This window comes from Petromyzon marinus, chromosome 5 (assembly GCF_048934315.1).
Source record: "Petromyzon marinus isolate PM22_M1 ecotype Great Lakes invasive population chromosome 5, UKy_Petmar_22M1.pri1.0, whole genome shotgun sequence".
In the NCBI taxonomy this organism is placed as follows: domain Eukaryota; kingdom Metazoa; phylum Chordata; class Hyperoartia; order Petromyzontiformes; family Petromyzontidae; genus Petromyzon; species Petromyzon marinus.
This window is the reverse complement of record NC_133671.1, coordinates 22,083,586-22,100,096: the sequence shown is the minus strand read 5'-3', so window position 1 is coordinate 22,100,096 and position 16,511 is coordinate 22,083,586. Positions and strand designations below refer to the sequence as shown.

At 55.3% G+C, this 16,511-nt stretch overlaps 2 protein-coding genes across 5 annotated transcripts in view; one reads left to right on the top strand and one right to left on the bottom strand.

Annotated features, from left to right (window-relative positions):
- LOC116939258 (active breakpoint cluster region-related protein) overlaps positions 1–3,358 on the bottom strand; it is a 61,645-nt gene extending 58,287 nt beyond the window's left edge. For 3 of the 4 annotated variants that reach the window (XM_032947452.2, XM_032947449.2, XM_032947450.2), the window contains exon 1: positions 927–3,358. In XM_032947452.2, the coding sequence (XP_032803343.1) occupies positions 927–2,829 (1,903 nt within the window). In that variant the 5' untranslated portion in view covers positions 2,830–3,358. The remainder of the gene's footprint in view (positions 1–926) is intronic. The other variant, XM_032947448.2, reaches the window with a different exon arrangement.
- Positions 3,359–6,718: 3,360 nt separating this feature from the next.
- Positions 6,719–16,511, top strand: part of POR (cytochrome p450 oxidoreductase) — a 28,162-nt gene continuing 18,369 nt past the window's right edge. The window contains exon 1 of the mRNA XM_076062847.1: positions 6,719–6,739. Coding sequence (XP_075918962.1) covers positions 6,734–6,739 — 6 coding nt within the window. The 5' untranslated portion in view covers positions 6,719–6,733. The remainder of the gene's footprint in view (positions 6,740–16,511) is intronic.

The window sequence follows — 16,511 nt, the reverse complement described above, 5'->3', positions numbered from 1 at the left end:
GACGCGTCGCATAAGGCCGGAGCACAACGGGGGCACGGCTCTTCTCCTGCAGCTACGCACCTGCCCCACGCTTCGTCTCGGGCGTCATTCCACCCCTTGCTGTCCCTGCGGAAATATGATCTCCGAGGCACGGGAGGTGGGGGGGGCGTTGTGCCAGCACCTGGGACGGCACCACACGACGGACGCGCGCGGCGATGCCGCCACGAATTTCATAGAGCGCGGTGACGTCACTGCAGCGGCCTGACCAACGGGACACGAAGCCTCAGGTGTGCGCGGGCAGCCTCAGGTGTGCGCGGGCAGCCTCAGGTGTGCGCGGGCAGCCTCAGGTGTGCGCGGGCAGCCTCAGGTGTGCGCGGGCAGCCTCAGGTGTGCGCGGGCAGCCTCAGGTGTGCGCGGGCAGCCTCAGGTGTGCGCGGGCAGCCTCAGGTGTGCGCGGGCAGCCTCAGGTGTGCGCGGGCAGCCTCAGGTGTGCGCGGGCAGCCTCAGGTGTGCGCGGGCAGCCTCAGGTGTGCGCGGGCAGCCTCAGGTGTGCGCGGGCAGCCTCAGGTGTGCGCGGGCAGCCTCAGGTGTGCGCGGGCAGCCTCAGGTGTGCGCGGGCAGCCTCAGGTGTGCGCGGGCAGCCTCAGGTGTGCGCGGGCAGCCTCAGGTGTGCGCGGGCAGCCTCAGGCGTGCGCGGGCAGCCTCAGGCGTGCGCGGGCAGCCTCAGGCGTGCGCGGGCAGCCTCAGGCGTGCGCGGGCAGCCTCAGGCGTGCGCGGGCAGCCTCAGGCGTGCGCGGGCAGCCTCAGGCGTGCGCGGGCAGCCACGCGGCCCTTGCCACAACAGTCTGTTGTTGTCACAAGCTGCACAGGGGAGCTTTGTGGCCACAAGAGATCGGAGCGCGTCTCTCTCCGTCCCGTTCGCGGTCCTCCTTTAAGGCGCCACTCACCTGGATAGGAGTCGAACACATCGTCTGGCGCTCCGTAGCGGCTCCTGGTGGGGGGCCCTCGCTTGGGGCCCAGGCCGGCGGGGGAGCGCTGCGGGGAGTCGGGCCCCCCTCCGGGAGGGGTCACGGCTTTGGCTCCGGGCCCCCCGCTGGGCTTCCCCCGCACGGCCCTGCGACCTCCTCCCCCGCCTCCGCCGCCGCTGCCGCCGAGCCCTGCCGGGGTGCCGTGGCCGTGCGGGGTCGGCGGGCTGCTGCTGTCCAGGGAGTGCTGCGAGTTCTGGCTCGGGGAGCGGTTCTCACGCTCGCGGAACAGACGGTACGAGCTGGAGCCAGCCGTGGGGCTCGCGGAAGCCCCCGTGCCCGCAAGCCCCATGCCAACTCCTCCTCCGGCGCCGCCGCCTCCAACTCCTCCACCGCCGCCGCGACCCGAGCGGCCCCCCGGGGAGGAGAGCTCGTCCTCGCTGGAGGTCAGGTTGTCGTTGGAGCTGCAGTCGGGTGTGTATCCACCCCCGGCGTCCTCCAGGCTGCTCGGCGAGTGCGCACGCTGCTGCTTGGGCCAGCTCAGCCGCTCCTCCTTGCACGCCACGAACCCCGCGCCGCCGCCCCCGCCGCCGGGGGGCCCCCCCAGCCCTGGCACCCCGGTTCCGGGCTGGCGCCGGCCGCTGCTCGGGTAGAGCTGCTCCCTGGAGCCGGTCCCGTAGGTGGAGTCCCCGTCCGTGAGAGCGGTGCTCTCGGGGAGGCCCGTGGCCTCCTCGGCCACGTGCCACGGGGGCCGCTCGCGCTTGGGGTGCTGCTTGGGCGACGCGGCGAAGAAGCGACCCGGAGGCTCCGCGTCCTCGTAGTCGGCCTCGTAGCCCACGTGGGAGGCGGCCTGGTGGTGATGGTGGTGGTGGTGCCGGCCGGAGGAGGACGAAGACGACGCCGAGACGCCCGGGCCGCTGGGGCCGCGCAGCTGTGGGGGGTCCCTGCCCGGGGAGACGCACGGCTCCCGCGAGGCCGTGCCGCAGCCGCCCCTGCGTCTCTCCATGCGCATGGCCTCGCTGCCCAGCGAGCTGATGTGGTCGGACACTTCGCGCTCGTTGAGGCGGACCAAGCCCCGCTCGGCGTGGAACTCCACGTTGGCGTACGAGGGGGGCAGCAGCTGCTGCTGCTGCTGGAGAGGCGAGGAGGACTTGTCGGCTCCGGGGCTGCCCCGCGACCCGCCGCCTCCGCCGCCGCACAGCGCCGCCTCCTCGCTCGTCTGCGAGCTGTGACGCCTCGCGCGCGGCTCGGGAGGCCCGGGCACACGCGGGGACTTGCAGGGGCTGCCCGCGGCCGCAGGGGATCCCGGCTCGCCGCCCTTGGCGCCCTTGCCCGGGGCGATGACCAGACCGGGCGGCAAGGGGCTCTTATCCGGCGCCTTGGCGCGGCGGTGTCGGGACGAGGCGATGGTGTCCTCGAAGCCCTCGTCGGGGTCGGCGGCGTGGCGGCGCAGGTGGGACGGACTCTCGGGGAAGGGCCTCTCTCCGTCCGCGCCGCCGCCGCCGCCGGGCATCTCGCCTCCCAGGGCGGCCGCGGCGGCGGCGGCGGCGGCCGCGACCTCTCCGACCGGGTCATCGCCATCGTCGTCCGGGCCGGCCTCGTCCCCCGCAGGGCCCGGCACGGCGACGCCGCCGCCGCCCTGCGCGGACTTGCGAAAGCCCCAGCGTTGGCGGTCGTAGCCCTTCTTCTCCTTGGCGAGCAGCGTCTGCAGGTAGATCATGCGGAATCGCTCCTTGTTCACCTCCACCTCGAGTCGACGGATGCTGTTCTTGCAGCTGCACAGCTCCCCCTCGATGTCCCGCAAGCTACGCAGCTCCATCTTGGGCGGCTCCGAGTCGGGGAACTGAGCTCTCCACGCTTCTGCGAAGCCCACGGGGTCCACCATCTTCCCCTCCTCCTCCACCACCACCACTCCTGCTCCTCCTGCCGCCACTCGACTCGTTCTCTCCTCCTCCTCGGCCGCTCCTCTGTCGCTCACGCAGCGCTGGCGGCGAGCGGCCGTCGTGGATTAAATGAGCGCTCCCTCCTCCGCCCTCTCTCCTCCTCCTCCTGCTGCTGCTGCCCCTCTCTCTCCCGTCCCTCTCGCACCACGCGGGCCCGTGTGGTCGAGGCTAACTGCTGCAGCTCCTCCTGCTGCTGATACAGCTGCTGCCGCTGCTGCTGCTGCGACAGCCGTCCGCTCTCGCCTCTGTTGCGCGTCGCCCCCTGGACATCGCGATCCTCAGCGTGGCCTCGCTGCTGGGATGATGGTGATGGTGGTGATGTGATAGTGGTGATGGCGGTGGTGATGGGCGAACGGGATGCGAGTCGTAACGCGCCCGGCAGCTCCGACGCCCTGCACCAAGCGAGCCACGGAGAGAGACAATAACGGAGGAATCGCCCCCTCTGCGCCCAGTCCAACCGCATACTCCCTCCCTCCCTCTCTCCTCCTCCCTTTCTCCTCCCCCTCTCCCCTCCACTCTCCCCATCACATCCTTCGGCTACATCCGCCAACGTCACTGACGGAGGGGCGAGGCGATGATGATGATCCTGGCGATGGAGGTAGCGATGGGAGGGATGGATGGAGAGAGTGTGCGTGAGAGTGCGAGATAGTGCCACGACGATTCAGCGAGGGTCATGGAGACGACTTCACAGATGAGACACGGAGACAAACATACAAACACACGCGCAAAGAGATACAGACAGAGATACTAAGGCAGACACTGATCGACGCATGCTACCGAGAGGAACAGACAGAGATGCGGAAAGACCGAGACAAAGAAACATACAGCGAGACAGACACGGCGAGACAGGGAGTTTTAGGGGGGTGTATGGAAGTGGGGGGCGATGCAACGTGCTCCTGCGGAACACGCGAATGTGAGTGAGAGGGTGAGTGAGTGGGTGAGCGAGAGGGTGGGTGGGTGAGTGGGTGAGTGAGTGAGTGAGAGGGTGAGTGAGATGGTGAGTGAGTAGGTGAGCGAGAGGGTGTGTGGGTGAGTGGGTGGGTGAGTGTGTGAGTGAGTGGATACGTGAGTATGTGGGTGAGTGTGTGTGTGTGGATGCGTGATGAGTGAGTGTGAATTAGTGGGTGAGTTCATGATTTTGTGAATGGGTGAGTTATGGAGTGAGTTTGTGGGTTGGTGAGTGATTGGGTGAATGAGAGGGTGAGTGGGTAATGGAGTGATTGGGTGAGTGAGAGGGTGAGTGGATAATGGAGTGATTGGGTGATTGAGAGGGTGATGGAGTGATTGGGTGAGTGAGAGGGTGATGGAGTGATTGGGTGAGTGAGAGGGTGAGTGGGTGAGTGGGTGATGGAGTGATTGAGCGAGTGAGAAGGTGAGTAAGAGGGTGAGTGGGTGATGGAGTGAGAGGGTGAGTGGGTGATGTAGTGATTGGGTGAGTGAGAGGGTGAGTGGGTGATGGAGTGATTGGGTGAGTGAGTGGGTGATGGAGTGATTGGGCGAGTGAGAAGGTAAGTAAGAGGGTGAGTGGGTGATGGAGTGATTGGGTGAGTGAGTGGGTGATGGAATGATTGGGCGAGTAAGAAGGTGAGTAAGAGGGTGAGTGGGTGATGGAGTGATAATAATGTGTGGGTTCAAAGGTGTGGAAGCGGTCAGCGCTTTGGTGTCGTAACGTCCAATGCGTAACGTCAACGCATTCGGGCAAATAGAGGAACCACCACAGCATGTGCTGATGTGGCTACGGGTTACAGCCGTGCACGCCGTGCACTGCGCAGGTAAGAGGTAAAGGCGCAGCCCTAGCAAGTGCTCGCTCACGCCACCGCTGGCGAAAAGTGCCTCCGCTCGAGGGAGCTCGAGAGAGCCCCTCTACAAAATACGTTGGTCTACTCTTCCACGCGAGACGGACGTAATGAATGAGCTGGGATCACCAAACACTTGGACCGACTTTGCTGGTGGAGTCATTCACTGTTTACACTGCTGGGTGGACTAAGGCGGGGGTGGGGGGTGATTCAGGACACGTGCCTCACATTGTTTCTGCTGCCGCGCCGGAAGAGGGAACTGAACCGGCGGCGACCTGCGGATTCCAAATCCGGTGTGCTGACCATTCCGCCAGGGCAGCAGCAACAGAACAACAACAACAGAACAATAACAACAGAAGAAGAACAACAGAACAACAACAGCAACTCCCACTGGGTCCCTGAGCGCGAGCATCCGTCACGGGCGAGGGCGTCCTGCAGCCGCCTGCTGGCTCGACCGCGGCAGTGCAGGCCGCTGGGGGTCGTCATTCACCCCCTACCCCCTTTGCCCACACCGCTGGGGGTGGTCATTCACCCCCTACCCCCTTTGCCCACACCGCTGGGGGTGGTCATTCACCCCCTACCCCCTTTGCCCACACCGCTGGGGGTGGTCATTCACCCCCTACCCCCTTTGCCCACACCGCTGGGGGTGGTCATTCACCCCCTACCCCCTTTGCCCACACCGCTGGGGGTGGTCATTCACCCCCTACCCCCTTTGCCCACACCGCTGGGGGTGGTCATTCACCCCCTTTGCCCACACCGCTGGGGTGGTCATTCACCCCCTACCCCCTTTGCCCACACCGCTGGGGTAGTCATTCACCCCCTACCCCCTTTGCCCACACCGCTGGGGGTGGTCATTCACCCCATACCCCCTTTGCCCACACCGCTGGGGATGGTCATCCACCCCCTACCCCTTTTGCCCACACCGCTGGGGGTGGTCATTCACCCCCTACCCCCTTTGCCCACATCGCTGGGGTCGTCATCCACCCCCTACCCCCTTTGCCCACACCGCTGGGGGTGGTCGACCCAGCCCAATGTTTGTATTGTTATTACATTACACGCTTTTTTATTTAACTCACTCTGTCTGTTGAATCCTTATTATTACATTACACGTTTTTTTTATTTAACTCATTCTGTCTGTTGAATCCTCAACTCTGTCTGTAGTCGTATCCTCAAATCTTGTAAAAATCACCACAATCCCTTACGTTATGGCAAGCTTCGGGGCCACTTCCTGGAGTCGTGGAGTTTTGCCATTACTCGTACGGTGCATTTAATTAAAGCGTGTGTTTAAAAAACGTTTTTTATATTACTTATTTTGTTTGTAACCAGGTAAAGCCCACTGAGCTGTGTAGCTCGTTTTCAGAAGCGACCTGCCGATCGCAAATTATAGCTCATCATCATCATCACGTGGAAATGTATAGCAGCCGAATTCTCTTAAACGCGTGGTGATGTTGATTCTTAATGTGGAGGGGAAAACCGGAGGACCCGGAGAAAAATCCACGGAGAGAGAGAGAGTGACACCGCAAACTATGGAGGTAGCCTGGAGTTGATGGATCGCGCAGAGATTTGTGGAACTGGTAGACGGTTTCGTAAACCCTCTTGTGTGTATGGGATTAACCTCCGACTTCTGCAGAATGAATGAGAACGGATACACTTGCCCACGCAGCAAACAACTCGCCAGACATCACCGACGCATGATTGGAAAACTGCCAATCATTAACCCCCCTTTTTGCCGCATAACTATTTTACAATTGTACGAAGCGTCTGTGTTTAAATTTAGCAGCCGACTACAGCCTACCACTTAAAAAGCAATGGGGTCGCCAGAAAAAAAGTATTGAGACTCAAACTCATGCCGTGGATAGAAGCATCTACAGAACAGAAGAGTGTCTACTGAACAGAAAAACAAACTATTCTGGTCTTCGCTCTATTGTTAACGTCTCGAAACCGAACGAGACGTTTCTGGACAAATGCCACAATGCGGCGCTTATTAAGACGCTTCAACGTTTCGCTCGGCATCGCTCTCTCCCGCCGCGAAAGATAAGCAGCCCACGCGATGCAGGTGAGACGCGACACGCCGCTCGTGACCCCGGCTTAGGGAAACGTCCCCCGTCCCTGCGACGAGATACTGAAAGAGTAAACTCTGCTTTATTGTACCAGGTAAGGCGCCCGCTGAGTTAAATAGCTCTTTTTCAGAAGCGACCTGTCCACACATTACATGCCACAACGAAGTGGCTTATTCATGTGGACATTTATAGTAGCAGTCAAACACTCTAAACGCGTGGTGACGTTGATTCTAAATGTGGAGGGAAAAACCGGAGGACCCGGAGAAAAATCCACGCGAGAGACACGCAAACTCCAAATATACAGCAGCAGGCGTCAGGGTTGGGATCGAGCCCACGACCTCCTGCGTACCAGGCGAGGTAGTTAACATCGCGCCTGGCCGTCCGCCAGATGACCACGCGCAGTGCCCGTGGAATACCAACACGCTTGCGCCTCACTGCAAGAAGCATCTGGGTTCGAATCCCGACTCGGGCGACGCTAATTGTGTGTACGTTTGTTTAACTTTTTTCGCACAGTACGTAGCCCGAATCCCGACTCGGGCGACGCTAATTGTGTGTACGTTTGTTTAACTTTTTTCGCACAGTACGTAGCCAACCGTGTTAATCATAGGTGCGGGGGAAGGACAACAAACTAAACAGAAAAAAAAGAAATGTTTTTTTCCCAATGGTGGAGTTTGTATGGTCTCTCTCTCCTGTTCTGAATGTGTTTGCTCCAGGTTCTCACGTTTCCTTTCATGGCAAAGCTAAAACTATATGTACACATTGTAACTCGTATTGACCAAACATAACAATTCTGCAGTCATTATCTGCAAATGACTCAACTGGGATCACACGCACGTGTATAAACAGCGACACTGTATAATGGCCACCTAAGTTCGGTCACTGCTAACAGCAGTGAGTTATATACCAGCGGCTCTTGTTCCCCTTCCCCCACCTGCTTCATTAACCCGCACTGACCAGATTGGCGAAGTATGGCCACACCGAGAGGGTTGTGTGGCAAGGCCTTGATCAGTGGATTCACAAAGGGCTGTAAATGATTTTTTTATTTCACGAGGAGAGCCCTCGTCAGTCCAGGGTTGACAGACAACATACAGAACAATAGGAGCAATGATTCAGTATATTAACCAAGCATTCAATTCACTTAATATTATTAACATATGAATAATACCAGCTCGGATACGCAACGAAAGCAATTAACGTAGAAAATCCCCTCCCCTCATCCCCCTCCTCTGCTAAGGCTTTGTCCGGCTCTGGTAGCTCGCGTGGAGATCGCTCCTCGACACGTGGCGATGGCGAGGCGGCGTCTCGCTGAGCTACCTTTGTCTCCAGAGGGGGGCATTGGCTGTGAGTAGCGCAGAGAGAGGGGGGCCTGAGCTGTGAGTAGCGCAGAGAGGGGGGGCGTGAGCTGTGAGTCGCACAGAGAGGGGGGGGCGTGAGCTGTGAGTCGCACAGAGAGTGGGGGGCGTGAGCTGTGAGTCGCACAGAGAGAGGGGGGCGTGAGCTTTGAGTCGCAGAGAGAGGGGGGGCGTGAACTATGAGTCGCACAGAGAGGGGGGGCGTTAGCTGTGAGTCGCACAGAGAGGGGGGTGCGTGAGCTGTGAGTAGCACAGAGAGGGGGGCGTGAGCTGTGAGTAGCGCAGAGAGAGGGGGGGGGCGTGAGCTATGAGTCGCACAGAGAGGGGGGCGTGAGCTGTGAGTCGCACAGAGAGGGGGGCGTGAGCTGTGAGTAGCACAGAGAGAGGGGGGCGTGAGCAGTGAGTAGCGCAGAGAGAGGGGGGCGTGAGCTGTGAGTAGCGCGGAGAGGGGGGGGCGTGAGCTGTGAGTCGTTGGCTCGACGTTGCCCGCCACGTTGCTGTGAATCAAAGCAAACGCGCTCGGGCGGAATCTTCGTTAGGAGGTTTCCAATCAGCATGAACAAAGCACCACTCACCGTCGTGGAAGTCCACCACGTGTCGGAACGTGTGAACAAAGGAATTGTACACACAACGGTCAACACATTACGACTAAATGAGCCGAGAATGTCTGTGTGTAACGCGCGTGACGTCACTCCACATATTCATGAGCAGGTGGATTTTTACACTCACGCAGTAGAAGGTCGAGCCGAAAGTGAATCTAATAAATAATTTTACGCAGCAACAAAGTGGATTTGGTGTCTTTATTTATTCACTACTTGAGACAAAAGGTAAGTCTAATTTATGCTTCTACATTACGGTAAAATACACATTTATCGGTGATTTTCCAGATATTGTATCGAATTCCAATCATTTCAATCCCAGCGACCGAAAGCAGAAAAGAATAAAGTATCAGAGCAGTGAATTTGAACACATTAAAGGTCAGTTATATACAGTATATATAATGGATGGCGATGTTTCGGACAATGACCCTTCTCCATAGCAAACAAATGCTAAAAAGTATTTTGAATACAAAACAATAGAATGGGTGTCGCTTATTCCACGCGAATTTGGGAGAGTCCCTTATGGACAGAGACCAGGATATTCCACTCATCACTACTACTACCCAGCCGGCTCGCTGAGCCGCAAGACTCGTTCTAAGGAGGGTCCTGCCAAGTGTCGGCAGTGTGGGCTGGGTGACGTTGCTGCTGCTGTGTGCTCCAGACTGAATAATTCGTCATAATGTCTGAACACTGCGATGTTTGACCAATATCAGTGACACTGTGTTTTGTTTCGTAGCATACAGCCATGGTAGATGTTGTTTTAGATGTTAACCATTTACAGAGTTAATCATTGAACTCAATACACTATTAAAATATTAACTTACTTCTCGTTCGCCGCGTAGACAAGTCGATACCATGAACGTTTTACCACCCCCGTTGGCACGCATTGCTGCTGCTGTTAATTTGTGTTAACTTTACGCAAGGATCTGGAGACCCCCGGCGTGACGTGGCTGGTACACGGGGTAACGAGATAAACCAAAAACCTACACACACTGTGTATTCGATATTGGCCAAAAACACCCCAATGCTGAAACATTACCTGCAATGTATTCAGTTGGGATCACACATCAGCAACATTATCACCCGTGCCCCCTCTCCATCCCCCCGGGCCTCCACTTACTGAGAAAAACTTGGCAGGACCCTCCTTAAAAAAGCCTTGAGCCGTGTGTGTCTGTGTATAGATTAGAGCTCTGTAACAATTGGTGAGTTAAAAACGAAACGAAAGAAGCTATTTACCAGGTAAAGCCGACTGAGCGGGCTCTTAGCTATTTGCCAGAGGCGACCTGGCAACACGTCATATCTAATCGAAGTGGCTCATATCATCACCATCATCATCACACGTCGGAATTTATGGCAGCAGTAGCCACACAATTTGAAGGCGTGTTGTTTCCAAACGTGCAGGAAGGGGGCAACACCGGAGGAACCCGGAGGGCAATCCACGCGATTACCACGGGGAGAGAGAGAACACGCGGACTCCAAATATACAACAGGAATTGTCGGCGTCCGGGATCGAACCCACGACCTCCTGTGTACCAGGCGAGGGAGAGAGCCTCTCCGCGCAGCCTGTGTGTTCAGTTAAAATCATTGCTCAACGCCGGCTTGAATCTATCACCGGTGCGTGGTGACGCGCGTCTGTACGCCAGCGCTTACGAGGTGAGGTGTCAGTGGATCACGTCGAGATTCGTCAAACTGGCGATCCCGCTGATCTGCGAGGCGGTGGCCAGGAGATGGTGGTAGGCCACGTGTGTTCGTGAACCCGTCTGTATGCACCTGTGACGTGTGACCACCTCGCAGGCTGAATGGGTTTTCGCCGAATATACCGGTTTGTTCCCACACCCAATACGCCCTCCGGAGAAAGAGCTGTTGAAATAAATGAGATCACTGTCATTATTATGAATTCCACAAGCAAGTGTGCTGTGACGAGATGTATTCAGGCATGCAGTGTGCCGACCCATGATGATGATGGTGTCACGGCACGTAGCTATTCGGGATGATGGACGGTGGTCAAGAGTAATAACGGAGTGGCAGCCAAAGAAAGGAACGCGTCCCAGAGGACGTCCGCACAGAGGAGATGGAGCGATGGGATTCGTTAATTTCACGTGCAGGTTCCAAGTGGGGTTGTTGCATCACAGGAGCGTGAGAGGTGGCAGCTCCGGCGTCTTGGGGAGGGAGGCCTTCATCCAGCAGGGGATTGATCATGGCCGATTGACGTTGATGACTCCACGGTGTGCGCGTTGCCTCTCGCCGCGCGTCTCTCGCGCCCTCTCGCGGACACCGCTCGCTCCTGCAATACAAAGCAGCTGAGCAATGCGACAGCCATCATCTAAAGCAGGGGTGGGGAACGTACGGCCCGTGGGCTGTATAAGGCCCGCGAAATCATTTGGTCTGGCCCTGCCAAGGCAACCGCAGGCGGGACTCGAAATTCAATAAATCTAGGAGCAAACCTGGCAAAGCAGTTGCGAGTAGCAACAACATCATCAATACCAGCTAACATCACCACACGCCTCACCAAAGAGAAGCAGTTCCAGCCATCGCATTAGGGGTGAGTTAATTAGATGTTTGACCAAATATAACAGGCAAATTTTTAAATTGATAATTTTGTATGGCCCGCGAATGATGATATAAATATCCAAATGGCTCTTGGCAGAAAAAAGGTTCCCCACCCCTGATCTAAAGTAAGGCCCACTGAGCTACGTAGCTCTTTTTCAGAAACCACCTGGCCACAAATGATAGCTCAACAAAGTGGCCCATCATTTGGACATTTATAGCACCAAATTAACGTAAACAATCTTAATGCGTGGTTCTAAATGCGGAGGGGAAAACATCGGAGGACCCTGAAAAAAAATCCACGCGACCACGCGGAGAGACACACAGCAAACTCCAAATATACAGTAGGCGTCAGGGTTGGGATCGAACCCACGACCTCCTGCATCTCAAGCGTGGGAGATAACATCTCGCAGCAGCACATACGTTTAAGGGGCCGTCCATAAATGACGTCACACACCTGGGGGGGGGGAGGGGGGTCAGACATTTTTGACGATGTGTGACGATGTGTGACGAGGGGGGGTTTGAGAAATGTGACGTCACATCAAAATGCGCAACTTTAAATAAATATAAACAACACGTTCTACTTAATTGAATAGAATTGTTATAACACAAATTTTGATTAATTTTCATTATTAACTATTTGATTATTTAAATTTATGAAGGTCACCTTTTATTTATTCCATGAAGGAGCATTTTTCTTCTCCATGGGAGAATGGAGAAGCATACATTTTGTATTTTTTTTTTATGATTGTTATTCCACATTTTAATGATTCTACCAGGGCTTTTCATTCTGTGGAATGAATATATGATTGTTATAATTGTACTCTCCATTTTGCTTCGTTCTAATACAAAGTTTCACGTATTTTTTATAGTTACAGTTACTTTTAATATTTAATAATTATAAGAAAATTTCAGTATAATATTCTGAACATCTGCAGTTTTAGTTATACGTTGAATATTTTTAAGTTAATTTTATGCTAAATTTCAGCTTTCCAACGCCTCTCTTTTAATACATGTTTTCTCCTACAACATCAGAGTGCCACATTAAACACGCGATACAATGACAACATTTTAAAGTGATTTGAAGCATGTTTTAATTTCAAAATGGAAATATGTTTGGGGGGGGGGGCAGAGCTTTGTGACGTCATATTTGAGGGGGGTCTGACTTTTTCTGACGCCGTGTGACGAGGGGGGGGGAGGTCAAAAATCGGCCAAAATTGCGTGACGTCATTTATCGACGGCCCCTAATCTCATATCAAGTCTACCGAGGCCATACAGACGACTTGACCGCTGTAAACAAACTCGGCGTTGCTGTGCATCTCACAGACACAACCCGTGGGCAGTGACATGGCTCGCTTTGTTCTCGAGCTTCACGGCTCGAATCCAGCGGCCACCCTGATTAATGATGCCGGTGTTATTCGTTCACCATCAAAGTACATGAACGTCTGATTCGCAGTGGACGTTAAAGATACGCTGACGTCATTCGAAACGAGAAGGCCATTGACGGTGGTCATGGGCCAAATTTGCCAAAATGACACCGTAATACTCTATTGGGATTTTACAGAAGCAACCCCCCCCCCCCCCCCGACTGTGAAAACCTGGCAGGACCCAGGCTTTCCTGGGTGAGCAAGCGTCGTACCAACCACAACATCATGACGACATCCAAATGCTCTTTGTTTTTTTCGGTAAAGTCACGTATAAATAAAAATAAAAATTACAATCGCGTGCGACATTTCGGTTGCAACACAAGCAGCCATCATCAGGTACAGAAGAGCTAAATTTCCGAGAGAGAGGAAACACATAACCCCAGATGTATATGCAGACACCCAAGTAGGGGGGAACTAACACAGATACAACAGGGTACAACAGAGAGGGAAGCATACCAAACAATCAGGGTTTAGCAAAATTTGGAAACCATATAAAGCAACACAGACGGTCGGTCAAAACACAATTAACGCATAGTCTGGTTGATTACGCTATTTCAAATATTGTTAAATTGCAAGTTAAGTATGAAATTTAAAATACAGACCGCGCACACACACATAGACATCCAGTAGAGTGAACCAGCACAGACACGCACACAGTGAAGTCGCCTTAAATAGGCAGAGAAGGTGAGGCTGAGAGACAATGGGACAAATTAGCATGAGGTATGCATGGAGCAAAGGGGGCGCGGCAGCACACACTCGGAAACACCAAGGCCCACACACAGGCAGAGACAGCACAGAGACACAAATCCAAGCCAAGACACAAAGGCAGATGCACAAGCAGAGACAACACAAAGACACAGACCTCATACCTCCCCGTAGAGGTGGTTCAGACTTGACCACCTCTACGGGGAGGTATGAGGTCTCTGTGTGTGGCTTGGATTTGTGTCTCTGTGCTGTCTCTGCCTGTGTGTGGGCCTTGGTGTTTCCGAGTGTGTGCTGCCGCGCCCCCTTTGCTCCATGCATACCTCATGCTAATTTGTCCCATTGTCTCTCAGTCTCACCTTCTCTGCCTATTTAAGGCGACTTCACTGTGTGCGTGTCTGTGCTGGTTCACTCTACTTGGATGTCTATGTGTGTGTGCGCGGTCTGTATTTTAAATTTCATACTTAACTTGCAATTTAACAATCTTTGAAATAGCGTAATCAACCAGACTATGCGTTAATTATGTTTTGACCGACCGTCTGTGTTGCTTTATATGGTTTCCAAATTTTGCTAAACCCTGATTGTTTGGTATGCTTATCTCTCTGTTGTACCCTGTTGTATCTGTGTTAGTTCCCCCCTACTTGGGTGTCTGTATATACATCTGGGGTTATGTGTTTCCTCTCTCTCGTAAATTTAGCTCTTCTGTACCTGATGATGGCTGCTTGTGTTGCAACCGAAACGTCGTACGCTATTGTTATTTTATTATTATTTGTATTTATACGTGACTTTACCGAAAAAAACAAAGAGTAATTCTTGCAGTCACGAAAGCTTCGAATCAAGTCTGACATCCAAATGGTTCACACGATCTTCCCGAGTTACCTGCCCGGGGGGAAGCACGGCTCTTGGTTCAAGAACTTCATGAATTCTCGACCTGTCTTTGCGTCCGTGATTGCGCAACGTTGGGTTGTGTAACTTTCTGAGTGACGGACAGGATGCGGGTGTGAGGCGTCGCGGTTGTCACCGATCCTACGGCGGCGCCCCATCCAGTGGATTTTAAGAATCCTGATTGTGCGGTCGAGGTAAATCACCCGGAGGTTCAGCCAGGTCCCGAGTTTTTGTTTCAACAAAATAATGCCGGTGTAAAATACGTGGCCCCAGGGTAGCCCCGCATTGGGCTGGAGGCTTTAAAAGAGTACAGTGCACATATGTAATATATTACATGGCGATACGGTTCCAAGGTCTGTGGCGTTTAATATAGCCTCGCCTTGCGTTGGATCACGCTCAGAGATCAATCATGAGAATCCACTTCCCCGTGCAATGAGTTGCGCAACCACGGGCAACTCTATCTGCCATTTCCACTCTCTGTGTCCCTCCTCCCTGTGTCCAGTCCCCGTGCTCGGTCCTTCTCCCTCCTTGCACCCCTCCACTGGAATAAACTTCCCCGGTACATTGAGTATCACTGCTACCCATAGACTCAACACTGCCCATAGACTCAGCACTGCTACCCATTGACTCAACACTGCCCTTAGACTCAACACTGCACCATAGACTCAACACTGCCTTTAGATCCAACATTGTACCATAGACTCAACACTGTTACCCACAGACTCCCAACACTGCACCATAGACTCCCAATAGACTCCCAACACTGCACCATAGACTCACCACTGCCCCTGTACATTGAGCAATCCACCTCCTTAACCTCGGTCCGTTTCTCTCTCAACCCTCACGTCTTCTCCATCGCCCAATCCCCCCGCCTTCGCTTTCGTAATCCCGAAGCGCATCGCTCTATCGCTGTCACTCGTTCCTCACTGCCTCGTAGCACGCCCCCCGCCATCTGCATCGATATATAAATGAGACGAGATGACAACTCCCCATCATCACGTGGCTGGCACTGCCATCCACGTGATGATGGGGATGGCACGGCCAGCCACGTGATAATGGGGAGTTGTCGCCTGGTGTGTCCCTCTTCGTCCCGTCGCGTTTCCCCCGCACCTCCGATTAGCACGGTTGGCTCCGTAGGACGCGAAAGAAGTTCTGCGCACGTTTTGTTTACGCACGCTCCGTCCCCCCCCCCCCGCTAGTTCACCCATCTCTAACCTGCACTGGCCAGGCGTGGTGAAGTATGGCCAAAGAAAGTCTTGCGACCAGCAGCGGATTGCTGACAACGGGCTGTAAGAGAGCTCACATTGATAAGCAGGCTAAGCTAAGAACGCGGCGTGCTGTGGATGTCTTCGTAGTCGCAGTGCAAACCAACTGCTGGGCGAAGCCTCCTAAAGCAGCGTTGGTCATGGGTGTTGCGTGGCCATACTTCGCCACGCTGGTCAGTGCACCCTGGTGGTAAAGGCGGGGGCATAGCAGTGCAGTATAACAATGCTCCATCTGCCGCCAAATGCGTTGACCTGCGAGCCTTTTGGCCACCAGCCTCGAGCTGTAACCAGGCTCAAGCCCGCTTAGCTTCTGAGATCTGGCGAGATCTGGTGAGGTCTGGCGAGATCTGGTGAGGTCTGGTGAGATCTGGCGAGATCTGGTGAGATCTGGTGAGGTCTGGCGAGATCTGGTGAGGTCTGGCGAGATCTGGTGAGGTCTGGCGAGATCTGGTGAGATCTAGTGAGATCTGGCGAGATCTGGTGAGATCTGGTGAGGTCTGGCGAGATCTGGCGAAGTCTGGCGAGATCTGGTGAAATCTGGCGCGTGCCCGGGCGATTCGCTCATGGTCAGAGGAGATACATTACATTAGTTACATTTTACCATCATCACCATCGGTCACGGTCAAATCCACTGCTGGATGAGGGACGTCTCCCGTCTGCCGCCACCTATCGCGATCCAGTGACGTCGCCACGGCGCCCCGTGCCAGGCTAGGTGCACCCCGAGCGCGCTCCGTGCCAGGCTAGGTGCACCCCGAGCGCGCCCCGTGCCAGGCTAGGTGCACCCCGAGCGCGCCACGTGCCAGGCTAGGTGCACCCCGAGCGCGCCACGTGCCAGGCTAGGTGCACCCCGAGCGCGCCACGTGCCAGGCGAGGTGCACCCCGAGCGCGCCCCGTGCCAGGCGAGGTGCACCCCGAGCGCGCCCCGTGCCAGGCGAGGTGCACCCCGAGCGCGCCCCGTGCCAGGCTAGGTGCACCCCGAGCGCGCCCCGTG